The following is a 26,730-nucleotide window of genomic DNA, read 5'->3' as shown; positions in this document are numbered from 1 at the left end:
TCTTTCTGTCCCTCCCCCGCCCCCTCTCTCAAAAAAAAAAAAAAGTGAACAGAATTTCATTTGGGGGATGGCACACCTACTTTAGTGGGTTCTCGGAGTAAGTGCAGACCCACAAAACACCATCACAGCTACAGAGAAACCAATCCTCTCCCCCAAAATGCCAGTGTCCTAGAAAGTATAAGTGAAGTTCCAGAGAGGTCAGACGGCGACAAATAAAACTGAAGTGTTCTCCATCACTTTAAGACAAATCCTGATGGGAGATTAAAAGCAAGTTCAGCCCTGGCCCTCCCTGCCCACCCCCCACCCCGATGCTTTTATCTCCCACAGTACAAATAAATATGTTCTCAAACACTGGTTAACTGCCTGTTTCAGGAGACGATGCAGGATTAGTTTTCTCCAAGGCACTAAGGACACGCAGGATTAGTTTTCTCCAAGGCACTAAGGACAGACAAAAGCCTCAAACAATGATCCTCGAAAAACCCCAGGCCTCACAGCATGAACAGCCAGTGTCACCCCGAAACTGATACGTGGTAGGAAGAGATCAGGTGGTGATACGTACTAATTTGGGCTGGAAGCCTCTGAAGAGCGGAGGGTGTGAGCCCGCTGAAGGGAGACGCAGAAGTCAGTGAAATAAAAAAGGTTCATGATAGCCTGGTTCACATCTTCGACTGCCTCCAGCTCCTGCCTCGCACTCCCTCCAGAGAAAGGAGAGAGGGAAGGAAGGGGCCAGGAGTCCTTGGGCAGGAGTTCTCGTCCGGATGATGTTCCCACCCAGGGGGCAGATGGCTCTTATGGGACTCTTGTCTTCCCCTGATATTTGGGTTTTAAAAGGCCCTTGTCCCTGCATATCCTGATGAAAGAGGGCCATTCAGAGAGCGCAAAACAGCTGAAGTTCCTGTAATCACTTTCCTCCTACGGCTTTTGTAGGCCTTAGGAACAAGCCGCAGGGTGTGTGTTGGGAATTGTGAGGGGAAACAGCTGGCCGCCAAGTAACAAATCCAGAGCAGTGAGGACCCCCCTCTGCTTGAAATCGACAGGCTGAGGGACTCCTGTTTCTGTCACATCGCCACCCATTCACCCAACGGTGACCCGTGGGCAGCCGCCACAGTCAGTCCGTGTGGTCACAGCGTCTTACATTCTGAAAATTCTTCAGTCACGCTAACTGCTGCCTGAGGAGGCAAACAGAGGGCTGAGGGGGGACCATCCAGGTAGAGGGAACCCCGTGTGCACACACGGGCGTTGCTCAGAGAACCGCAGGCCCGGTGCCCAGGGCAGGGCTGCAGAGGTAAAGCAGGCCCAGGTCCCCAAGGGCCTGGCACGGGACCCCGAAACCCGAAACCCGCCCGCAGGAGCCAGTGGGCTCTGTGTGTTTAGCACTTCTTTTGGCCCGTGAAATAAATTAAGGACACGAATAGCCACACTGCAGGGCAGAAGGGGATAAGCGTCCAAAGACAGGGGTCCTGCTGGCGTTCGAAGAGGGGAGAGGGGAGCCCCTAACTGGTGCTTTGGAACACTCCTGGGGAGGCCTTGTCTGGAAGCTTCCCCTGGCTCCCAGAGGATAAATTAATCGTCATGAGAGAATTAAGTGGGACACACACAATTATGCTGCAGTGGAGGAAACTACGGCCTGCCCAGGGGCATGACATCTTTACGAGTTGGGACTAGACCCCAAGCCCACAGTCGTAAGTCCTGTGGTGCCCGTGGTCGCCCGCCAGTTCTGAGTGAGAATCAGAGCCATTACCCTGATATCACCTCTGCCCCGGCGGCTTTGGTTCCACTAAAGCACACATCACAGAGGTCAAGATCTGGTCCATAGCAATTCTTCCCAGCAGGTGAAAGCTTTGTGCGAAGGAAACGGACAGAAGGTATAATTCAGGGAAATGGGGTCCAGGAGGAGACTCAGGGCCAGAGCTCTCCTACCGGGCCTGGGGGCAAGCAGAAGGCCAAGGGGGGCCACTGCAATCACCCTGCCTGCTGCCACCCACCATCGCCCGGCTGTGGGGTGGGACACAGTGCCTGGTCCTTGTGGGCTGAATGGGAATCCGGACAAGGAGCTCTGCGGGCAGCACAGCCCCGCCGGTCGAGAAGCGGCTTTCAGCGCAGGCTTCTTATCAATAGTACTGTCATTGGCTGAGCGCCACCACGTGTGCGTGGCTCCCAGAGCTCTGCAGGGCACGCGTCACCTTTTTCAAACGACGAGTGAAGGTAGCCAGACAAACTCCTCAAGTACAGCCTCCGGGGACAATCTCATTTTTAACCAACCCCCTTAGTGATGCTGGGGCACATGGGGGTTAAAGAACAGAAAATGCACTGGTCTGGGGATCCATATTTCAGGGTTCTAATTCCTGTTCTACTGTAGTTTGTTCTGCTGGTCACTTACAGGGCTCTGTTCATTCATTCAAATGGCCAAATATTCGCAGACTGAGGAGTACAATGTAAAGCCAAGCCTGCCCTAATGTCGATAAAGGCAGAGATAACACTCCTTTTTAAGGAGCAGGTGTTTGTGTGGGTGGTCCGGGTGTGTGCTAAGCCACTCGGAACAACTCCTTGAAAAACGGAAATAGGAGGGATAGAAACCCCACATCACAGCCATATTATGCTACTGTCCCTGGTTTCCAACTCTGGCTACACATCTGAACAACCTACAGAACTTCCAAAACACAGTCATGCCCAGGTCCAGCCTCAGTCGATTCTCACTCGAAATGTCTGCCGTAAGTCCAGGCATCTGCTTTTCAAAAAAGTTCCGGGACAGGGGGCGCCTGGGTGGCTCAGTGGATTGAGCGTCTGACTTGGGCTTGGGTCACGATCTCACAGTTCATGGGCTCAAGCCCTGCATCGGGTTCTCTGTTGTCAGCGTGCAGCCTGCTTTGAATCCTCTGTCCCTCTCTCTCTGCCTCTCCCCCGCTTGCTTGTGTGCATGCACTCTCTCTTTCCTTTTCCAAAATAAATATAGACATTTTCAAAAAATAAAAAAATAAAATAAAATAAATTAAAAGTTCCAGGAGTATTTCTGATGCAGAGTCAGAACCCTGGACTTTAACAGTAACAGAAAACACAGAGAAGAGGGCCTTCCCACACAGGATTGCTAATAGTACCTTACACACTGCAGGTACATGATAAATGTTTTCTGTTGGTAAAAAATAACACCAATAAAAATGCATGGTCCTCTCAGGAGAGTAACATGACTCAGTGCCATGAGGGGAGGTCACGCCAGGTCAAAGAAAAGAATACCCTCCTTGGAAGCAGCCAAACAAGTGACAAAGAAATGCACGTGCCCGTCTTCTACCAAATACATTCAGTGACAGCGTCCTGGCTTTCGAAAGGCGGCCCTGCGTCACGATATGAAATAACAATTAACAGAAAGACCAGCCCTGTGATCAGCTCTGCTGTGGACAAAGCGTTCTGACTAACGTCAGTCACTTGATCTTCAAGAAACTCTTCGAGGGAGACCCGGCAGGCATTCTGACACTCCTCTTCCAGATGAGAACACAGAAGGTTACTTAACTGGTAGGATTTTAGTATTTCCGACGCTACATCTTGCACAAAATCAGAGAATCAGAGCCTAAAACATAGGCTCTGGAAAGAGTCCCACATTGATCGAACTGGCTGAAATGAAATGAACTACTTGGACATGGATATCAACCCTCAGCTCTGTATGGTGATGGCTGAGCGCACTGTGGTTTGTCTAGCAGACGTGATGACAATTCTAGAAAAAGAAAAAAAAGGAATGAATGTAAAGTTGTCACCACAGAAAAGGTGGGTGCCAATGAACACTCCCAAGAGGAGTTTCCGTTAATTCCATTTCGATGAACGAGTATTCGCTGTGCCTGGGCAGTGCTAAATCCTGGGAATCCAGAAATGAAACAGACACGGTTCCTGCCTCCGAGCGACATTACATTCCAGGGGGTCAGACAGACACAGGACAGTCACTGCAACGTGATACAGCGGGTTCCACAGTAGAGGGATGTATAGGGTCCTGTGTGTGCATACACATACGCACACATGGATGTACATGGCAGGAGGGACCCCCAGCCCAGCCTGGGGGGTTCAAGGACATCTCCCTGGAGGAAACGAGACCAGGTTGGGGCTCGTAGAATCGGTAAACACGGAAAAGAGGAGCAGGCAGCAGGAGAGTAGGAAGATTACATTATACATGCCCCATAACGAACAGAGGAAGATTTGGTCTCTGTTGTAAAAGGCCCTACTGTGAATTCATAAATGTCTATTCTGGTTTATAGGTCAGTTCCTTGTAAGTTTGGTTTGCATAAGTTGGTTTCGCAGAACTTGACCATCCCCGAGCATACTAATAAATTCAAGCTTCAGAAATTGCGAAGTTAAGAACCAAACGTTGGGCCTAAAGTTGAGCCTTCAACCTGTCAATGAGTTCTCGGTGCCTGAATGCTTATGGGTAAGCCCATGGCACTCAGTGTGTGTTATTTTAAATAAATAAACGATACCTTCGACCTGAATGGTGCTCTACAGTTTTCAGGAAGGCGGCCCTGCATCACGAGATGAAATTAACAATTAACAGAAAAGACAGATCAGCCCTGTGATCAGCCGTGCTGTGGACAAAGCATTCCGACTAATGTCAGTCACTTGACCTTCATGAAACTCTTCGAGGGAGACCAGGCAGGCATTCTTACACTCCTCTTCCAGACGAGAACACAGAAGGTTACCTAACTGGCAAGAAACCCTTGCCCCTCCATTTTTTCACTTAATTCTTAAAATTTAAATCTTCTGATGGAAGAATCAAGACAGAGAAGAGGAATGACTTGTCTGTGGCCACATGTCGAAGAAGGGACAGAACTGAGCCGAGAGGCTCCAAGTTCGGCACCCTCCCCGCAGGACGCCTGCCTCAGAGGGCAGGGGTGTCCGAACTGCGGCGCCAGAAGCGGTGGGCAAAGCTGGACGGACACAGATCTGCCTGAAAACCTCTGCTGGCGGTGGTCTGGACGGACAGAGACCCTCTTCCCGGCAAAGCCAAATGTATGAAGACGGAAGGATGGAAAACTTACTATCCGCTCTTCCCCCATTTTGAACTCATGTTTGAAGGTCACCCCGAAGTTGTGCCGAGGCCTTGTTGTTTTCCCTTTGCGCTCCGCACGCAGCTTGGCAGGGCCTCGGCCCCAAACAGCATTCTTCGGTGGCTCACCTGCCACACGTACCCGCGAGAGCTCCGAAACCGCTCTCCTCCACAGAATGCTGAGGACAGGGAAATTCCAGCTCGGGGGCGGTCTACTGAGGGAATGGGGTCATGGGCAAGAGGTGCCGGCAGGGCTCAGGACAAACGTCTCTGCTGCCGAGGCCTGTATTGTTTGGCTGGAAGGCGTGGGCTTTTCTCAGAGAGAAGGAATGTCCGAAAGCATTTCAGGCAGCAAGAGACATTCTCTGAGGCCAGCTACACAGCTCTCCTTCATGTCAACGGGTAGGAGCGAGCGGCTCCTGCCAGCAATAGACCAGCAAGTTCGCAAAAGCAGGATTATTTCCCCCCGCGACCCCTCCCCTTCTCCAGTGTAAGAAAGACTGCAAATGATGCGCCTGGAGTTGGCTCTACAGACCTCAGGACGGGTCCCTCACGGCCCCCCGAGAGCCCTCAGGCCCCGCCCGTGGAAGCTCGAGCTGGTGCTATCTTCCCCTGTACATCTGGGATACCGGGACCTAAGCCCCCTTAGGAGGGCAGAAGATACAAAGGCTGCATTGTGCTGGAAATGCAGTGGCAGCAAAGACAACCTAGCCAGCCAGAAATAACAGGCACCCGGAGGAAATGTTTTTGAAACAACGCATAAATTCCAAGGACAGATTATCTCAACTGTCCCAGGTCCTTTGCCCTTTCTTTTCGGTATGCAGTCCTGTCCCACGTTCATGGGTTGCTGGGTCCCAACCCTTCCGGAGGTCCCTTCTTCCCCAGTTCCTCAGTTACCACTGCAGTTCTGGCCCCCTGCATCCCCGCCGAGCCACACAACATCCACTGGGGCCCCACTGCACGCCTGACTCTACACTAGGTACTCAGAATGTCCCTGCAAGAGAACGGATGTGCTCTCTACCCGCACGAGGCCACCAGCCGTAGGCACCTACTGAACACTTGAAGCGTGGGGAGGGTGACTGACGTACTGAGATTTGTCATTTTATTAATTCCAATTGAATTCAAGTTTAATCAGCCACACGTGGCTGGTGGCTATGCTGGAGGGCAGCACAGCTCCAGAAGCTCTCCATCTACTGGGAATCAGGGCAGGGACCTCTGGCTTCTAATCCACTGCACAGATCCCAACCACAGCTCTTATTATGTCATTCCTGGCTCCAGAACTTTCAGTGATGTGACATTATCTGTAGAGTCCCCAACAGGCTGGTGCTAGCTTTCTATGGTAGGCACAGTTAGCGATTACATGTTGCTAACCTCAGCTTCATTCATCGGACGCTCTTTGACCTTGAGGAGCTCATAAACAAGTAGGAAAAGGGTTTATAATAAAAACCTTCTTTGTATTACCTCGTACACGATTTCTCCCACACTCCACACATTCTCTGTTTTCTCTCTATGCGGTCTTCCTCAACTCGTCTACCCTGGCCTCTGTTCGCGGCCCTCTCGCTCTCCTGTCTGCCTCCCTACCTCGTGCCCACTTGCTAGCATCCACACCTTCTCCAGGAAGCCCTCCTTCGCTGCCCCCGGCTGCGAAAAGTCCCAGCTCTTCCCTTTCAACATCTTATGGCACCTTCTCTCTTCATGCAGGTGAGGAAGCTGAGGCTTAGAGGCTAAGTCACTCATGCGAGGTCATATGCTTCGAAAGTGATAGGGGGCACCTGGGTGGCTCAGTTGGTTAAGTGTCCGACTTCGCCTCAGGTCATGATCTCACGGCTTAGGAGTTCGGGCCCCGCGTCGGGCTCTGTGCTGACAGCTCGGAGCCTGGAGCCTGCTTCGGATTCTGTGTCTCTCTCTCGCTCTGCCCCTCCCCTGCTCATGCTCTGTCTCTCTCAAGAATAAATAAAACATTAAAAAAAAATAAAATAAAAAAAGAAAGTGATAGGAACCTAAGACCCCTGGTTTCCAAACTGTGTTCCCAGACATACTTACTACTAACTTATGGTGAAGTTACCCTCACGCCAGAGTTTTTGAACTTCACAATGGGACTTGAGGACCAGAGCACACATAATTTTCTAAAGCTCCTTCCTTGCCTGACATACAGTAAATTCTAAGTAAATACTCATAAACAAACTCATAGAGCTGACTTCCTGTTCAGTCTCAAACCACTGCATGACTTACTCACCTCAGTAACCTCTAAGCAGCTGGAACATGGGGTGTTTACAACTCATAGGACGAACTGGACACATAAGACTCACCACATAAATACCACAAGTGGAGGTACCGTCACCTGGCGGTCAGGTCCTCTTGGCCCCCAAATGTACTGAACAATACAGCCACCAGGTTCTCCACATCACCCTGAGGGTCTTGACAGCCAGGACTGTGACTTGTCCATCTCTGGGTCCCTGAGGGCCCAAAAGGCAGTGTGCACTCAATGAATGCAACGCCAATAACGAACACCTCCGCTGAGTGTGGTGTTAAGCAATTTACACATATTAACTAACCTGATCCTCAGCGTCTGTGAGGGAAACGGAGGCTCAGAGAGGCTGAGTGGCTTGCCCACATTCACGTGGCCAAGAAGTGGAGGAACCAGGACAGGAAACCAGGGAATAGGACTCTGAGCCTCTACTGACCTGACACCTCAGGAAAACAGCATCAAGAATGCTGACCTCGGGGCGCCTGGGTGGCTCAGTCGGTTGAGCATCCGACTTCGGCTCAGGTCATGATCTCATGGTCCGTGAGTTCGAGCCCTGCGTTGGGCTCTGTGCTGACAGCTCAGAGCCTGGAGCCTGCTTCGGATTCTGTGTCTCTCTCTCTCTCTGACCCTCCCCTGTTCATGCTTGGTCTCTCTCTGTCTCAAAAATAAATAAAACATTAAAAAAAAATTAAAAAAAAAAGAATGCTGACCTCTCTGAGTGGAGGAGGGGGTGCGGTGAGCAGGGCTAGGAAGGCGTCTATGCAGGCGAGAGGTGGCTGCAGAGACGGGAGGCTGGTTACAGCCAGGAACACCGATCAGACGAGCAAATGCGCTTGGGACAATTTCTCGCAGTCGGAGAAGGGAATCATAAATACGGAGAGGGAGAAAACCGGAACAAACCCTGAGGTGTTGGATCAGAGTGGAAGGTACCAGTCTGAACTCATGGTTCTCAACATTATTTAGATGGATAGGAAAAGAGATGCAGGTGTGTGTGCACGTGTGTGTGTGTGTGTGTGTGTGTGTGTGTGCGCACACCCTTACTCGCATGCCCTAATTCTGCCCACTGAGAGGGCCTGAGGAGGGCAACACCCGCACAGTAAGAGGCACATAAATTCCATTCGCCACTAAACAGAACCGGGGCTCCTTGGAGAAGTGGCTGATTCCGGATATGGGGTACAGAAAGTACAAGACGTGGCCCGAAAAAGACCAAGGCAGTGCTGAAGGATGGCGGGGACATGTCAAGGGTCACGGGAGCCAGCATGGATGTGACCCCAGTGGCCAAGTCAGGCATAATCTGAACTTTGAAGTCAGCAATACAACCAATGGATTATAAACCGCGGAATGAAACAAACATGAGTCCGTACAGATAGAAATAGACAAGTTGATGGGGGATGGGATTGGCATAATTTCCAAGTACCGCCTAAGAAACACCACCCAAATCTAATCTCCGGGAAACACCACGCAAACCTAAACTGAGGGACACTCTACAAGATGATGAGCCCGTCCCCTTCCAAAGTGTCCCGGTCATGAGAGTCAAAGACGGAGGAAATGTCCTAGAATGAAGGAGTCTCAGACAGGACAGCTACAAGCAACGTGCAATCATGAACTGGGCCCTTCTATTACCAAGGAGCTTATTGAGTCAAATGGCAGACCTTGAATGGGGTCTGGAGGACCAGACGGCGGTAATGTATCAGTATCAGGGTCAAGGGTCAATGATCTGGTCTGTAGAGGGTCCCTGCCTGCATTCAAAGGGTGATGGGCTTCAGGCTGGCAACTTTACTCTCAAACGGTTCAGGAACAAGTTCTTTGTGCTGTCTTTGCTGTAAGTTTTATAAACTTCCCTGTAAGTTTTATATCGTTTCAAAATCTAAAACTTACTTCAAAAATTTCCACTTATTTGGGTGTGGGGAACATATTACTTGTAATTATTCTTTACAGACAGGTGATAAAAGCACTTTTTTTTTTGTTTATTTTGAGAGGGAGAGAATGAAAGCAGGGGAGAGGGAGGGTAAGAAAAAGAGAGGGAGAGAACTCCAAGCATGTTCCACGCTGTCAGCACAGAGTCCCACGAGGGGCTCGAACCCATGAACCGTGAGATCATGACCCGAGCCAAAACTGAGAGTGGATGCTCAACCGACTCAGCCCGATAAAAGCTTTTAAGACCACTTTATCAGTCATTTTGCCACCGGCACACTTCACGGCCTTCCTCTTTCATCTTTTGGAGGCTTTTCTACCCTCACGGACGCAGATCTCCGCCTGCCTTGGGATCTTTTTCCCTCCCTGCATTTTCCGGGATGGAGGCAGCCTTGCTTCGGACGCAAGGCAGTGGAGAATGATGGGAAACTCCGCTCTTCCAGTTCCTCCTGGTCTATGTGTGCCCAGAGTTTGAGGGCCTCGTGCACACACAGCCCTGACCCATGTAAAACCTAATTTTAGCATTTTCCTGCTTGAGACCGCACTTCTGAAACAGCGGGAGGCCAACCTGCCCATGCGAGCCTTCCATTGTGAAAGGCACATGGAGTCAGGATGCTGCCGGCCTGCAGGATGTGACTCAGCATCCTGTTTTCAATGTTTGGAACCAAGCGCTGCCGCTGACCTCACCTCTCCAGACCACAAATACCCAGGTTAATTGGTGGGATGGGCCCACAGCATCAGCTCCCTCTGTGGGCCTCAGGGCCAAACCTAAGACAACCTGCTTATCCGCCTACCACATTGGGTCTGGCAGAAGAATTCTTCAGAGAGGAACCGACCTGGTGGTATGTTGAGGAATACCATGAATCAAGCAAACCATCTTGTTTCTCTCTTTGCTCTGACTACTAGGAAGCTCAACGTCAGATCCGTAGCCACACTCTGGTAACCATACCAACATCATGCCATGCATTCCACATCCACATCTCCTGGCTTCACCTTCTTTTCCCCCACTGTCTCTATATCCCACTTGCCTCACTAATTTTAAATTATACTGTTTTCTATGAATTTTATTACACGGTGTTTCAAATCCCCTTTGGACAGAGCTATGGTAGACATAGCATACACACATGGCCTCTGGAGGTAAGGGTTGTTTTGTTTTTTGTTTTTTGTTTTTAGCAAGACTCCCCAGCATTTAGCACAGAGGCTAATATATAGATGCTAAATATATATTGCTTGAGATGACAAATAAAGCAAATAACTCAAAAACTGTCTCTGTTACCAGGTTGCCTCGCAAGAGATACTCCTCCCTCCCACCCTACAAGGTGGGGTCTGGAAAGGGGTGCTAGGGCCTTAGACAGCAGGCTCCTTAGGGATCCCTCTTGCCGTGTGGTTCAGCGGCCTCAACCCCAGACTTAAAGAGCCACTCCCAAACTGCCACCTGCAACAGACCAGGCACAGAACAGGCAGGGCCTGGACATCTAGGAAACGACAAGTGATATCCAGAGGTGGCAGCCGGCCTGGCTGTCTCCAAACCACATCCCTCCCTTGTGGGAATTTCGACTGGACCCAGATTTGGGGAAACACACCACGAGAACTCTTGCCAAGTATGGGCCAAGCCTTGACTGGGACTTACTTCTGCCAGGGCACGGGGGCCCCCAGCAGGGAGAGCATCAGACATTTCCTAATACCAAACAACCATGTTCTTTAAAACAAAGTCTATTTAAAAATAACTTCAAAAGTAGCCGAAAGGATAGATGGATGGATGGAAGGAAGGAAGGAAGGAAGGAAGGAAGGAAGGAAGGAAGGAAGGAAGGAAGAGAAAGAAAGAAAGAACAAAAGAAAGAGAAAGAAAGAGAGATCTGTAAAAATAAGGGCACACCAGACAGGATGCTTCCCAGAGAGGTCTGGTACAAGGTTCAGCGGAACTTGGAAGGGAAACAGGCCAAGTGTTGACTGTTTCTCCTCTCAGATTCCACTTGGTTGACCTTTTGGTCTTTTGTGGTGAAACTGGGCATCAGTGGAGGGGAGGAAGGTCAGGACAGCAGCTGGAGGGGCTGGTACTCACTACCATCAATGAAAATAGCAGCTAAAGAAACAACAACAGAAAACAGCTCCCATGTGTCCGTCAGTATCCGCAAGGACTCCCCCCCCCCCCCCCCAACGGTACAAGACTCTCCCTAGGCCTCTCGAGGGCCCTGAGAGTGAGGAGGACTTTTCCTCGGTTTCGGGGAGGGCAGGCAGCTGGGTGGCAGGGCCCGTCCCCTGATCCAAAGGCCCTGGGGGACCTCTGCAATCTACATGGCAGCCTGCCATCTCCTGGGGATTCTGGGAGGGCAGCGAGGCTGGCCAGCTGGCTTCCCCATCGGCACACCATCTTGGCCGCCGTGGGAGTTGTCACAGTACCGACCCCATCTCGAAGTGGGACTCACAGACACGCCCCCACCCCAGCCCAATTACTGCCATGCCTTGAAAATGGCTCCTTCTGACTCTGATTAATCCTATTTTGATTAATTCTGTTTTCTTACTGCAGCCTTCCTTGAAGCAGAACGACTTGTTTTGGATGTTCTCCTAGTCTTAGGAATTTTCTAATAAGTTGTTCAAAACCAGAGGTCTGTCTACGGCACGACGTACGGGCCAAAGGCGGGTTCTGGAGGCGGGAGTCCTTTCCTTCCAGCCCGCTCGTGACGGCGAAGTGTGGCTCGCCCAGGGCTCTGCTGAGGAGCGGGTGGGTCCAAGCAAAGGGCCTACTTTCTCCCAGAGGCCACGCCGGTGTTCTCCATCTCCGGGTCAACCATGACCCTGACACGGCTAGGCGCCCCACAAATACACGACCTTGCCCTCAGTGCCGGAATAAAGGAGAAAGCGGGCAGTCTGTTACAAGTCTAGAGCAAACGATTAGAAGTACGGAGCACCACGGGACTAGGCCGTACTCTAATCTTGTCTCATCACTTTACCAAGGAGTAAGTGGGGGCCCAGAGAGGTTTAGTGACCTGCCTAAGGTTGCACAGCAGACGACACATCTCAGGACAGAACCCAGGTTTTCTGACTCCCTCTCGACAGCCGTGTTCCACTTACCGTAAGGGTGGCTGCCAACACCAGCGTCCGCCACGAAGGAAGAGCTGGCTTGAGCACTCACAGTGTGCGCACGCGCTCCCGGGTGCGCTCGGCGTGTGGGAAGAATGAGACCAGGGCCCTGTGGCATTCTTTTGAAGTCTAAGTACTGGTGTTTCGAAAGTTTAATGAAACCTCCTAGGCTCTGAGCAAAATTCATTTTAAGTTAACCTTAATAGTAAGTTTAATTAACTTCCAGCAGAATCAAATTACCTCTTTTCCTCTGTCCTCGTTTGTCCCCTCTCGAGGATGAGTTTTCTTTCTTTTTTTTTTTAATGTTTACTTATTTGAGAGAGGGAGAGAGTGAGCATGAGCAGGGAAGGGGAGAGGGGGAGAGGGGGAGGGGGGGAGGGGGAGAGGGGGAGAGAGGGAGAGAGAGAGAGAGAGAGAGAGAGAGAGAGAGAGAATATCCCAAGCAGGCTCCACACTGTCAGCACAGAGCCCAACACAGGGCTCGAATTCACGAACCGTGAGATCATGGCCGAGCTGAAATCAAAAGTCGGACGCTTAACCTCCTGAGCCCCCAGGCGCCCCTCTAGGATGTTTTCTAACAGCAACAAAAATTTAACACGTACTGAAGGGCAAATTCTGATTTGAAAATCAAATGTGCCGACACACCAGGAGTAACACCTGAGTTAATCTAAAGGGAAGAGCAGGACAGTATAATGGTCACAGGATTTTAAGTTCGTGTACCCCAGTGTTTAAAACTGGGGGTCAGGGGCGCCTGGGTGGCGCAGTCGGTTAGGCGTCCGACTTCAGCCAGGTCACGATCTCGCGGCCCGTGAGTTCGAGCCCCGCGTCGGGCTCTGGGCTGATGGCTCAGAGCCTGGAGCCTGTTTCCGATTCTGTGTCTCCCTCTCTCTCTCTGCCCCTCCCCCGTTCATGCTCTGTCTCTCTCTGTCCCAAAAATAAATAAAAAATGTTAAAAAATAAATAAATAAAAAACTGGGGGTCAGTGGGAAGCTACCAACTATTAAGCCGGGGGTGGGGTCGGGGGAGGACAGGAAAGGCTGTGCTCAACACAAAACTGCCTGTCTCCTGTGAGGGACCTGGCGGAGCAGAAAGGGACACGGGATTCTGAGTCACAGAGACCCGCATTCAAACCCTGGTCCCGGACTCCCACCTGCCTTTTCCGAGCGCAGTTTCCTGGTTTCCTAAAGCGGGGCAGCAGCCGCCCCGGAGGCTGCGGTGACAACAGCACAGGGTTCCAAACCCAGAGCCTGCACCTGCCGACACCCAGTAAACAGAAGCTGGGACTGGTATTCCCCCGGTGCTCTGCCCATCGACCGCCTGGTGACCGCCTGGGAAGGGGATTAGGTCACAGTTCTCACTCTCAGGGCAGCTCAGGGGGACCTGCGACTTGCGAAATAAAGCACACAGCTCATGGTGAGACCGCTAAGGTCCAAGTGGGAAGAAGGGCTACAAAGCCATGGTTCCTCCGGGGAGTTGGGGGGGGGACTCCTTCCTCTCTGCCTCCTGGTGAGAGATCCAAACCACGGGCAGGAGGGCCCGTAGAGATGGCTCCTGAACTTGGGGGTGGAGGACAGGTTTTGAAGGCAGAGAGACAGGGAGCCTGAGAGAGACTCTACCGCTTTGTACCACGTGAAATTAGGCCAGTTAATGTCTCCAAAGCTCTCCCTCCAAACGGGAGACCAAAATGGCGCCTTCCTTACAGAATGTTCGCGAAGATTAAATGACACACTGCACAAAAGGCGACTCGTGGAGTGGAGCACGTGTGAAGGTTCGCTTCACCTCCGTCCCTGCTTCCTTTTTTCTCCTCAGCACTTGCTAACACGCTGGCAACGTGCTAGTTTAGCTTACTTCCTGCCTCGTCTGCCCCAACAGAGCGTCGGCCATGAGGGCAAGGATGGGTCTCGTTCGCTGCTGTATTCCCAGCTCCTCGAACAGGGGTTGGTGCATAGTAGGTGCCCAATAAATATCTGTTGAATGAATGGCTCGTAAGCAGACAGGGTAGGACAGAGGGGTACTGAGACTGTATCTAACAGTGCCTGCGTTGCCAAACTGCAGGGGGAAATGGCAGGAAAAATCTCTCTGTCCTCAGGATCCTGCGTGTCACGGAGGAGCACTTTGAGTTCCTCCATGTGAAAAAGAACGCAGGAAAGTCAATTTATGAGACTTCGATGGCCCATCCGGCACGCGCCAGGCGCCGTGAGGGTCGAACCCAGGAAGGAAGGCCTTGTCGTGTTGTTCAAGGCCCTGGGCTCAGGCGGGCCTCGCGCTTGGTTAGCTCTGCTCCCACCATCTTGAAATTCTTAACCGTTTTTTAACAAAGGCCTCCACAATTTTCATTCTGTATCGGGATCCACAAATTATGCAGCCGGCTCTGCCAGTGGGGGAACATTTATGTACTTAAGTAAATACACGACCAAGCAAGTCTCAAGTCCCAAGTCCCGAGGAAGTAGAAAGGAGAGAAAAACGCAAGTGGGGAGGAAAAGGAAGGGCCATGAATCTCTTCCTACAGAAACTGGCCCCTGAAGGAGAGACAGGCAGGGGGCATTTGCACAGTGTCTACGATGGTGAAGAGGTTCGTGGTGTTATGACATTTAATTCTGACGACAATCCTACAAGCTGTGGACGATCTGGCCCGCTGCCTCGTGAAGTGACAGATGACAGAGGTGGGAACCAAACCCAGGCCTGTCCCCTACAGCCAAAGCTCATGGACAGAGATGCAAGGGTCAGTGCAGTGGTGTTTCAGAGGACGATCATCAAAGTGGAAGTGAATCCAAGAGGTGCCAAGCCTGAAAGCGTGAACAAGCGTGTGGGTGCTGACAGGAAAGGAGGTGGCACTCACTGGCGTGGCAGTCGAAGCCTGCGGGCTCACTGGTGCTCCTGGCCCCTTCCCTCGAGGACCGAACGTCCCTCAGTCGGCATCACCTTGACATAATGCATCCACAGGCCGAGACCAGTGGGCAGAATTCTGAGATGGCCAAGATCCCAGCCCCTGATGCAGGTGCCCTGGGTGAGCCCCCATCCTGATGGTGGCACGACCAGGTAACAGGAGGAGACAGCTGCTCCCGCAATTAGGTTACAATCTATGGCCAAGGTGACGGGGTGGCCACTCCTCTGACTGCATTCCTTTCCAAGATTCCATAGCGGCCAATTCTCTTCGCCGGCCTCGAAGAAGCGAGCCACGGTGACCTTCCATAGCTGCAAGAACAGGAATTCTGCCAAGGACCACATAAGCTTGGACGAGGACTCATACCTCTGAGGAGACCCCTGGCCCTGGCCGACACCCTGACTACCGCACGTGAGACGCCACGCAGAGGACCCAGCTAAAGCACGTCCAGGCTCCTGACCCTGGTAACTGCGAGATGAGAACTGGGAATTGTTTTGGACTGCCAGGTGTGGGGCAGCTTGTTACACAGCAACTGTGAACTGATACAGCAACCTGCTGCAGAGCCAGGGTGCAAGGCATACTTGATGCCTCTTGGCAGGACTTAACCGGACGGACTATCAACAATAAAGTCCAGGCCAAGAAACGGTGGAGAAAGACAGAGAAGAACCCCAAAGGGTGAACACACATAAAAGACAGGGTGCTGAATGGAGCCGGGGAAGCACGGTCTGCAGAGCGAGGCCACGGCCACCCCCGGATGCTGTGGGCAGGGGGAGGGAAGGTACAACCCTACTCCGGATGGTTATAAGGAGAGTGGGGTCCTCTGGGGAGCTCCGGGTCAAGATCCAATGGGGAAGAAAGCACGCAGGGAAAAGCAGGGGCACGGGGAGTCTGCAGTTTGCCACGGACACCAGGTAAGACAGAGAAAACGAAGTCCCACTGCCTTGGCCCGAACGTCTGCTTGGGCAGGCAAGAAAACGAAACGAGAAGGACTCCAATGAACACTTTCATACGTTTGGCTTAGAAACGCTGCATGGAAACAACAACAACAAAAAAACATTCACTCCCGATCCACCCTCTGGAGACAACACAACCATATTCTCTCCCTGGGGCCCTGCCTGGCACACAAGCACTTACGGCTCATGCCAGACTGAGGCAGCTCCCAGGACGGCGAGGGAGCCAGGAGCCGCCGCCAGCAAAGCCATCTGCTCACCAATTCCCACAGTCTGAGCGGCACGGCTTCCAGAAGGGTACTGCTGGAGGCCGGCGGCAGCCTGCGCACGCAGAGGGCAGGGGAAAGGACGCAGGGAACTGGGTCTGGGTTGCTCTGCACCAGTCAGCTTTGTTCTGGGCCCGGGGTGAGCCGCTCCTGAGATGTTTCCCGGGAGGCCTTCAGAGAAACTGTCTGAATCACGACACGGATTCTGCAGCAGATGCCTTCCTATTTGCATCTCACGGGGACTCAGCCGGGTCATAGGGCACCCACGGCGGCGGCCCTCTGAGGGGCCCCGCGCGAACACAGTGGACACCACACCCACAGGAAGTCAAGCCCTCTCAGTCTGGGCCGTGAACTAACACTGACATGAACAACAGCTCACGAGGACCAAACGTAGTGATGGTTCTTCACGCTCGTCACGAGCTGGGCTCTGCCTGAGGAGCCCCGCACCTGCTACTCCACAACCCTGGAAGGTCGCAGCTGTATGTGTTTTACGGATGGAACGAGAGACCCACAAAGGTGTCGTAAAGGTGCGGAGGTAAAGGAGCTCGGCTACCAGGGCAGGAGCCAGGGTCTGAACCTCCGTCTGCCTGACTCCAGACCCCACGCTGTCCCCTCTGCGCCTCGCTCCTGCTCATACAGGTGAGCGATCTACCGCAGGGTCAAAACAGAGCACACATATTTAAACTGTTGAAATGTCACGCACAGGCTGAGAACTAAGGCCCTGTCCCTAAGGCAAGCGCCACCTAGGCGGGGGACGAGACAAAAGCACACACACCTGCGAGGCAGGGCGGGTGTGGTACCTGCCGGAGTGGGGCAAGCCACACACATTGGGGGTGGGAGCACGGAGCCCGCCGTGAGGACTGTGGCCAACTGGAGCTGGCTTCAAGAAGCAGCATGGCCAGGGAGCGGGACAGAGACACAGCATGTGCGAGTGGGGGGTGGGAGCAGGGGCAGCAGTGGAGGGTGAGGGTGGAAGGCAGCAAAGGTGGGACCAGAGCAAGGAGCCCAGGCCAGGGGTGCTTCGAGATAGTGTCCATCTGACGGCGGGGACAAAAGCCTGAGGGAGGAGGGATGGAGGGGACGACGGTCTGACACAGAGCAGGGGAGGTGTCAGGACCTGAATGATGGTGCCACCAGGGCAAACTGGGGAAGAGGACCAGCTGAGACACAGAAGACCCATCGATGCCATTCAGCCATTTCCTGGTCACGGGTGAGCCGAAGAGAAGTCCATGGATGACCCGAAAGATTAAAACTTTTATACGCTTCTTTTTTTTTTTTTTTTTAGTTTATTTATTCACTTTTGAGAGAGAGAGAGAGAGAGAGAGCAGGGGAGGGGCAGAGAGAGAGAGGGAGACACAGAATCCGAAGCAGGTTCCAGGCTCTGCACTGTCAGTGCAGAGCCTGACGCGGGGCTCGAACTCATGAACCGTGAGTCAGACGCTCAGGCAACTGAGCCACCCAGGCGCCCCAAAGATGAGAACTTTCCATTAAAGGTAGACAGAGGGGAGGGGAGAGAGGAATATCCCGCTGTCCCCAGTTTTTCTGCCTGCCGGCAACCCTTCAAAACCAACCTGAAGCACAGAGAAATCCCCTCCCGGCCCAGACGAGCAAACACAACTGACTATTCCATTAATTCTTCTAGAAGCCTGAGGAGCAAAGGCTTGAAAATGCAAATGAACACATGGATGTCAATGGGTTTCCGTCAAAGCTTAAAGCAGGCCACCACAGCTTCTCCTGTCTGCTACAAGGGTTAGAAAGCAGGATGGAGGGGCGCCTGGGTGGCTCAGGTTAAGCGTCTGACTTTGGCTCAGGTCATGATCTCACAGTTCGTGGGTTTGAGCCCCGCATCGGGCTCTGTGCTGACAGCTCAGAGCCTGGAGCCTGCTTCGGATTCTGTGTCTCCTTCTCTCTCTGCCCCTCTCCCGCTTGTACTCTCCCCCAACCTGCCTCTCAAAAATAAATAAATAAACATTTAGGGGCGCCTGGGTGGCTCAGTCGGTTGAGCATCCGACTTCAGCTCAGGTCATGATCTCATGGTTCGGGAGTTTGAGCCCCGTGTCGGGCTCTGTGCTGACAGCTTAGAGCTTGGAGCCCGCTTAACAGATTCTGTGTCTCCCTCTCTCTCTGATCCTCCCCCACTCATGCTCTGTCTTTCTCTGTCTCTCAAAGATGAATAAATGTTAAAAAAAAAAAATTAAAAAAGAAAGCAGGATTGAGGAGTGCCTAGGCGGCTCATTTGGTTTAAGCGTCCGACTCTTGATCTCGGCTCAGGTCACGATCTCACGGTTGGTGGGATCGAGCCCTGCATCAGGCTCTGTGCTGAGAGCGCAGAGCCTGCTTGGCATTCTCTATCCCCCTCTCTCTGTGCCTCTTCCCCACTCACACTCTTTCTCTTGAAATAAATAAATAAACAGTGGAAAAAAAAAAAAAAGCCAACAGGATGGAGTCGTTGGCCTGAAAATGGGGAGTGAGGCCAAGGTGGGGGAAGAGCGACTGAGAAGGGAACCCGGGAGGACAAGCTCAGAGCCCAGGTCCCCGGCTCCAGGCGAGGGTCTCCAGGGCTCACAAGGGTGGGTGGCGGGGCCGGCTGGTAACAGCGGTGAGGGATTCCCGCGGGCAGCAGACATCCAGGAGGCACCGCCCCAAGTTAGCGGGGCTCCCCGGTCCCGGCCCTGGCAATGCCTCCAACCAGCTGGTGGCAGGCAGGCTCCCTCACCTGGACAGCTGACTCCTGGACAGCTGACTCCAGCAAACCACGACACCGGTCTCCGGAAAGGCGGCGTCCTATGGTCAACCCAGGTGTTGGAGGCCACAGAGGCCTCGCTTCAAATACAGTACCTGCCGCGTGCAACCCTGGGCCTCAGGCTCCTCCCCTGCAAACTGGGAAAACCCTCCCAGGGCCGGGGAGAGGATTAAGCACGGCAATGTGCAGAGCGGACTTCCCTTCCCTTTGCAAGGTCCGCTCCAGCTCCAAACCGTGCACGGAAAGGGGCCTTTTACCGGCCTTCAGATCACCGCTGTTTGTGAGTTCTTATGAAGTGAAAGAATTCACGACACTATGCCGTCTGCTAACTAAGGGCGATTTGGAAAAAAAACCCAAAACGAAACAGTAGTTCTTCGTCCCCAAAGACAATCTAAGTGAGAGAGCTAAATACTTTGTCCAGGGCAAGAGCCCCGAAAGAAAGGGGAGGGCTCAGGGGTGGAAGACGTTCCGGCTCCAGGTAAGCGCTGCAGGGAGGCTGGGGCAGGAGAGGTGCCGGCATAGGCTTCCGGGCTGCTGGTCTGGCCCCTCGGCCGGCACTTCCTCCCCCAGACAGCCTCCCAAGAGCCACTTGTACTTCTTCCCCTCTTCGCCTCCGCCTAAGAGAGCCGAGCACGAGTCTGATCCACAACACGGCCCGTTACTGCCCCCAGTTGGGAGTCTGGCTGATTCCAGCCTTGGAGCCCTGACCTCGACCCTGAGCAACCGAATGCCCCGAACACCCCGAGTGACAGAGCAAATCTGTCATCGTCCCCCAGGGGAACGTTAAAGTGAGGGCCCAGCCACTGAAACAAGATATCTCTGGGTTTTGTAGGCTATTGCTTCCCTCCACGTACAATCTTTGGAAATAACGCACGCCACAATAAAAGTGTTTTCTTGCCTTTCGCTCAGACACACAACCTTCAGAGACAGGTTAAAAGCATGTTTTTACCACTTCTGTATGTGAGCTTAACCAGAATATCCTGCTCTCCGTAATGAATGGTGGACCCCAGTTTCTGAACACACATTCCCTTTTCCAATTAGTTTTCCTCCTCCTAAGATGAAGCAGACATTTTTTTTTTTTTTTTAAAGACTAATATCCTCGGAACTCTATTTACTTTTTTAGACTCTGAGAGTCAGAGTTTAAGACTGGCACCTTAGCCTAGAATGCATGATATGATAAGAACACATTACAGAAGGGAGTGCTACATCTTCTGTAAACAAAACACCCAAAAGGCGGCCTTGCTTTTTGGCAAAGAAAAATAAAAATGCTTTTGGGGTCTACCAGGGAATACAGCAGCTGGGGACCACAGCTTGAGGAAGCCTTTAAAAAGAGTGTACTGAAAGATTTCTCACAAGCACAAAAAAACCCACCTTGAATTAAACTCAGGGGGTAGGATGCCCGTTTCAAATCAGCAATGTGCTTACCTCAGAAGAACACCTTATCAAAAGCAGGATGGAAAAGTGAGAACATTACCATGACTAGTTTTTTCAAAGGCAGAGGTAAAATCTAGAAGGAAGTTATCTAGAGACGTGCATAACGGTAAAGCAGGAGGGGTAGTGGGATTCTGGCCACGATTTTCCTTCTTTTCTAAACGACGACGTTATTAAAGCTGTTTATAGTTAAACATCTATACACAAGTTCAAGCACTACCTTTGCAACGTGCTTTGGGCATAATTGTTAAAGCTCTACTGAAAAAAGCTGGTGTGTTCTTTTTCAAGGGTTCTCTCTTTTGGCAAGGGACGAGAGTATTCAGCCTGCTTGGAAGAAAGACTTAGGAATGAAAATTAAGTCCGCTTACCTGAGGTTTACCTTTCGATCTTCATCGCTGCCAGCCTCCAGCTACAGAGAAAGAAAGAGAACGTCACATCACAGACACCACTGGGCAATGAGCCGCGGACACGAGTCTCACATTTTCTGCTCTGATGTCTGAAAAAGATACAGGTGTCCAGGACACCTGGCTCTTTCTACACGGTCGCACCCTTTCCTTGGCAAGCCCGCTCTGCTGTCCCTCTGAGTAACTTCCATGGAGGAATTTTCAGGCTTCCCAATGGTTACCCACATTCCTAACACCCCGTCGTGCATTGATTCCTGGTGACTGGACTATTCCTACCTGGCGTCGTTCAACACACTCTTCTCAACTTTCCAAGCTTGTTTCGGATCTCACCCTGTTTTTTGAGGGGAGGGGGGGCTATGTTTTAAGAGCATCTATTTCCTCCTTCAACCCAGGCCATAGCTGAGTGATCAACACCATTTTAAGCCCCAACACATGGGTTAAAAAAAAAAAAAAAGGAAAAACCATTCCAGGCAAGTCTTTCATGACGGAAGGTGGCCAGGAGCAGCCTGTCTGTCTGTGGGTCTCAAAAGCTCTTGGTGGTTCTCAAAAAGGCTTCAATGGTGAATATAAAACTTTCTAGGCTATCGGTTTATTTATATAAACAAGAGAAATAGACATTTGATATTTTCTAAAAGTTTAAAGGCCAGGGGGGTTAGAATCTGAAAGCAATTAGGACTTACGCCCCGATTGACATTTTCCCCCTTCTTGCCTTCAAGGAGAAAACTGAAATAAGAAAACAACCGCCCCCGCCCCCCCCCCCCCAACAACTCTGCACCCCCGGAACCCGCGGACTAGGAAAGAGAAACCTGGAAAGCAGTGATGCCCCGGGAGAGATGCAAGGCTGAACGAGGACACAGACCAGGCAGAAGACAGCAGTGATGGGAAAAGAGTACGGAGCTCACGAGAGGAAGGGGGCCTGAGTGGCAAGGGACACAGAGCAGAGGTGGTGGTTCCAACAAAGGAGGAGAAATACACCAGAGAGTCCCGGAGTCCCTAAACTGTATTAAGATCCTGTATGTCCGAAGCAGACACTCGTGGCCAGTTCTCACGCTCCCTATGCCACAGAGAAGTGGAAAACTCAGGCAAGCCTTCACTGACCACAGGGCCAGGAGCTTCCGTCCCAGAGCCAAGCGTAAATAACTCACACACCACCACCACAAACTTAGAAGAGGATGTTGGGTCTAACCCGGTGGTCCTCAACCGGGGACAATTTTTCTCAATTGTCCGGGCAATATCTGGACACCGGGCAATATCTGGAGCCTTTTTTCAGTGGATGCTCCTGGCATCTAGTGGGCGGAGGACCGGGTGACGCGAAACGTGCCACGATGCACAAGACATCGAATTTTCTGGCCCCAACGTCAGCAGTGCCAAGGTTGAGAAACCCTGATCCGACGTCCCCACCCGCCCCCCCCAAAGAAAAAGAGACTGGAGATCTGCCCATAAATATTAGTCACCTTGAACGCTTGTCAAAAATAACAATGTTACAACCCATTCTTGAAAGTTATTGATTTATCCGCTGTTGTGCTTTCTGCTTGTTCTCACAGAGGAACGAGATAAGACTGACAGTAAAAATGACATAAATGAGATAACTGAAGATGGGGGGGGGGGGAATTAAGAGAGGAGAACTGCTTTGCCGGTCAGGCTGAGTTCCCCGTTCCCACGCCGAACGGGCTGAGTCAGGAAACGGCCGCTCGGGGAGTCTCTGACTCAGAGGAGGAGTCGCATTTTGAGCAGTAAGGAAGTGATTTAGGGGTACAGACCTCAAAGCCACTTCATTCTCGGTCGTTCTCTGGGATTCCCAGGAGTGAAATGAAGGCGAGGTAAGGTCAGTTATTCCAGAGAAGAAAGCTGTAGGATGTGCCCAGAACACACGTTAAGAGGGAAGCCAGCCCTTTTGCAGGAGCTGAGGCCGAAGGAACGTCAGAGCAGGGGCCCAGCCGGCCTGGACCTGCGCCTCCTGACTCCACGCACACGCGCCTACTCTCTCCGTATCGTCTCTTGCTTCTTCGCGCCTCACTCCATCTGGAAGAAAGCCTCGCCTTCCAGGGAACATCCCAACCTCGGCTAGTTCACTGGGCAATTAATGGTGCTGCTCTACTAACGGTAAATAAAAGGCGGTTGAGTTTCAGTCTCACGTTTACCGGGTCATTGGCGCTTGGTAAAAATAACGCTCTGTGGAACAGTTTTAAATGTGTCTCGTGGAGAGGACCCCAATGTCCCACAACACGTGATTCACCCATGCAGTGGAATATTATCTGGCAATAAAAAGGAGTGTAGTATTGACCCATGCCGCAGCATGGTTGAACCTTGCGGACGTTACGCTAAGTGACAAGAGTCCAGACACAAAAGGTCACCTTATTGTAGGATTCTACTCATGCAAAATGTCCAGAACGGGTGAATCTATGGGGACAACACAAGTAATCAGTGGAAACCTAGAATCTGGGGAGAGCAGGGTAAGGGCGGGGAGAGGGGGGCCACAGGTGATGGCTACGGGGGGTGAGGGTTCTTTTTGGGAGTGATGAAAATTTCTGGCACTGACACAGTGGTGATGGTCGTGCAACCCTGTCATTATACTAAAAGGCGCTAAAATGGTCTGAAATTGTACAGTCTGAAATGGTGAATGGATGATACGTGAATTGTATCTCAGCTAAAAGATAATAACAAAAAATTTAAAAACCGTGTCTCAGGGGCACCTGGGTGGCTCAGTCAGTTAAGTGTCCGACTCTCGACTGAGGCTCACGTCATGATCTCAAGATTCACGAGTCTCAGCCCCGTGCTGGGCTCTGTGCTAACAGCGCGGAGCCTGCTTGGGATTCTCTTTCTCCCTCTCTCTCTCAAAATAAGTAAGTGAACTTAAAAAAAAAATTTTTTTTTTTTGGGGCGCCTGGGTGGCGCAGTCGGTTAAGCGTCCGACTTCAGCCAGGTCACGATCTCGCGGTCCGTGAGTTCGAGCCCCGCGTCAGGCTCTGGGCTGATGGCTCGGAGCCTGGAGCCTGTTTCCGATTCTGTGTCTCCCTCTCTCTCTGCCCCTCCCCCGTTCATGCTCTGTCTCTCTCTGTCCCAAAAATAAATAAAAAACATAAAAAAAAAAAAAAAAAATTTTTTTTTTAAACAAACAAAAAACTGTGTCTCAGACAGGAAGAGGTCAGGAATCGAAACCAAGACTGAGGCTGAGAGGCCTTCTGCGTAATCCCTTACTGAAGCCGAACCCTTCCCTCACCTCATAGTTTTGAGAACACGAGATTAAGTGCTTCGAAGTACTCTGGGAACTGCAAGACGGCATGAATCGGAATGATGGAGGAGAACAGATGTCTGTGTGGGGAGGAGAGAAGTTACTGCTGCCTGAATTCTCAGTGGCAGGCAATTGGCCACCCATGTTCTTTTCCCTGCGATCGACTTGCAGAATCCTGTCTGCAGACAAGGGAACTCATGAACGGCCTCTCCTGGAGAAGAGGGGGCTATGCATAGGGGTTCGGTCTTGCCCCCTCTCTGAAAATGTTCCCACTGTTCCTGGTGAAACAGGCTGAAGAGCTACCCCCAAACTGGTTCCTCTTCTCTCCTGGTCTCTCGCAAACACACACAAACCTTTCCGTGTTATCAATTTCCTCTACAGAGAAGGGGCTGGATTCGCTCAGCTGCTGGGGAGGCCACTTCCTGGGCCTGCAGGGCCCCTCCAGACTTCTCTCCCTTCTCTAAACAGTCCCCAAACTCCTCCTCAACACTCGGCCTGTGCCACGGATAGGAGTGTAGACCAGAGGCCACAGTTCTCCGAGAGAAAGTGGGACAGCAGGGGACAAGAGGGTCAGCCCTGCAGCTGCCGGAGGCCCCAGGCTCAGAGGACCCATTCCCCAATCTACTCCAGGACAAGAAGGAGCCGGCCAACACAGGCCTGGTGGCACAGGGACACACAGAACCCCGCAGGGTGCCTTGGTGCACTCTCAGCCCCCAGAATGCACCGTGCAGCTACAGGAACCCCGGAATCGGCCCCAGCCACACAGCCAGATACACACAAACATGCAGTCCCGAAGGACATTTCAAAAAGGAAAAAATCCAGACTCAGCCACACACAAAGACAAGACACCCAGTCACACAAGCGCCCTGAGCTCACTCGGTCACTGACACACAGTGACACGGGCCCCGGAGAGACAGACCTCCAGGGGCGTGCAGTCGGGGAAACAATCTCAAACATTCCCAGGGGCACCTCCCCCCACCCTCCCCGGGGGGCCTCTGTCACAGCATCAGGCGGGTGCAGTTTCCCAGCAGACCGGCCACCGTCACACACAGTCTCCCATACACAGCCAGGATCGCAGGGTAGGGGCCTAGAACAGCCACAGGGCCACGAATCTCAGAACCAGCATCCCCCAAAGTCGCCAACTAGGAGTCCCAGTCGCACACCCAGTCTGCCACACTGTCACCCCCAGACGGGGATCAGTCACACACACACACACACAGTCTCACGCAGGGCCACCCCCAGACAGAGGTCACACCCGCACCTACAGTCTCCCTGAAAGTCACCCCCAAACAGAGGTCACGGCTCCACACACAGACGGGGTGACACTCTCGGTCTCCCGCACAGTAACCCGAGGCCGGCTGCCCAGACACGGTCGCACCGCGGGGTCTCCGCAGGGCCCGGGCGCCCTCCGCCCCGCACTCGCGGCCCAGGCCTGGAGCAGCGGCTGCTCGGCCGGGCCGGGGTCGCGGGCCCGGGGCTCACCTCGCTGTTGCTGGCCGAGGAGGAGGCGGCGCTGGGCGTGGGCGAGCGCTGCAGGGTCACCAGGGCCATGGCTGCGGCGCGGCGCACGGGCGCCGCCGAGGCCTCCGGCTAGAGCCGCCGCTGCCGCCGCCGCCGCCGCCCGGGCCGGGCCCGGGGCGCTAGAGCAGCCGCGCGCGGGCGGCCGGGCCGAGCCGGGCCGGGCCGCCCCTCCCCCTCGGCGTCCACCGCCCCCGCCACCCGCCTCCCGCCTCCCGCCTCCCGCGCCGGCGCGCGCCGGGCCCGGAGCGCTGCGGCGGGGAGGGGGGGAAGGCGGGGCGCGGGGCGGCGCGCGTGCGCGTGCGCGGCACGGGAGCCCGGAGCGGCCGCTGGAGGCCCCGGCAGCCTACCCCGCGCGCCCGGCACGCACGCCCCCGCCCGCGCGCCCGGCCCTCGGGTCTGGGGACCCGGGCCGCGCGCTTCCGCGGGCACGTCCGCCCCAGGGGGCTCGCCGGCTGAGCTGGCGGGAAAGCGAGGCCCGGCGACTGCGCAGGAGGGGAAGCGCAGGGACCGGGAGATAGAAACCCTCGGCAGTCTGCAGAAATTCATTCGTTCCTTCATTCATTCGTTTGTGAAATATTGGGCACCTGCTAAGTGGCAGGCATGGAATATTCAACAGTGCGCAAGTCAGATCGGGCCTGTCCTCAGGTCTTTTACAGGAGTGAATCAAATGACTAGGCACATTTATAAATTATTTTGCTAATATTTTTGTATGAATTCTTTCTGTGTCCATAAACCCAGCCAACTCCTTGGGAAGTCAGGGAAGGCTTCTCTGAGAAAGGGACATTTGCTCTGAGGCCTGACAGGAGAGCAGGATTAACGGGGGAAGGGCGGGGGAGACAGCCTGGAGGTTGGGGGGTTGGTGGCAGCATGCACAAAGGCCTGGAAACGGGAAGGTTATTTGTCCGTCAGAGGCCAGGGCCTACGGAGGGAAGCAAGAAGAGTGGCACGTAGGGATGGGCTCCAGAAAGCTCTTGGCTTCTGGGTAGGGAATGGACTGTGTGGTGGAAGGTTTGAGAGAGACCAGGGAAGGGGC

At 52.9% G+C, this 26,730-nt stretch overlaps 1 protein-coding gene across 5 annotated transcripts in view; it reads right to left on the bottom strand.

Moving 5' to 3' along the window:
* The window catches only part of SSH1 (slingshot protein phosphatase 1), a 60,136-nt gene extending 34,253 nt beyond the window's left edge, over positions 1–25,883 (bottom strand). The window contains exons 1-2 of one of the 5 annotated variants that reach the window (XM_058691052.1): positions 25,659–25,883; positions 20,909–20,949 (exon numbers count right to left, since the gene is read on the bottom strand). In XM_058691052.1, the coding sequence (XP_058547035.1) occupies positions 20,909–20,949; positions 25,659–25,727 (110 nt within the window). In that variant the 5' untranslated portion in view covers positions 25,728–25,883. Of the gene's footprint in view, positions 1–559; positions 3,707–20,908; positions 20,950–25,658 lie in introns of those variants that run through there. The other 4 variants (XM_058691048.1, XM_058691053.1, XM_058691049.1 and 1 more) reach the window with 4 other exon arrangements.
* Positions 25,884–26,730: the final 847 nt, after the last annotated feature.

This window comes from Neofelis nebulosa, chromosome 11 (genome assembly GCF_028018385.1).
Source record: "Neofelis nebulosa isolate mNeoNeb1 chromosome 11, mNeoNeb1.pri, whole genome shotgun sequence".
NCBI lineage: Eukaryota > Metazoa > Chordata > Mammalia > Carnivora > Felidae > Neofelis > Neofelis nebulosa.
The sequence above is the reverse complement of the archived record's forward strand: the minus strand, read 5'-3'. Positions and strand labels throughout refer to the sequence as shown.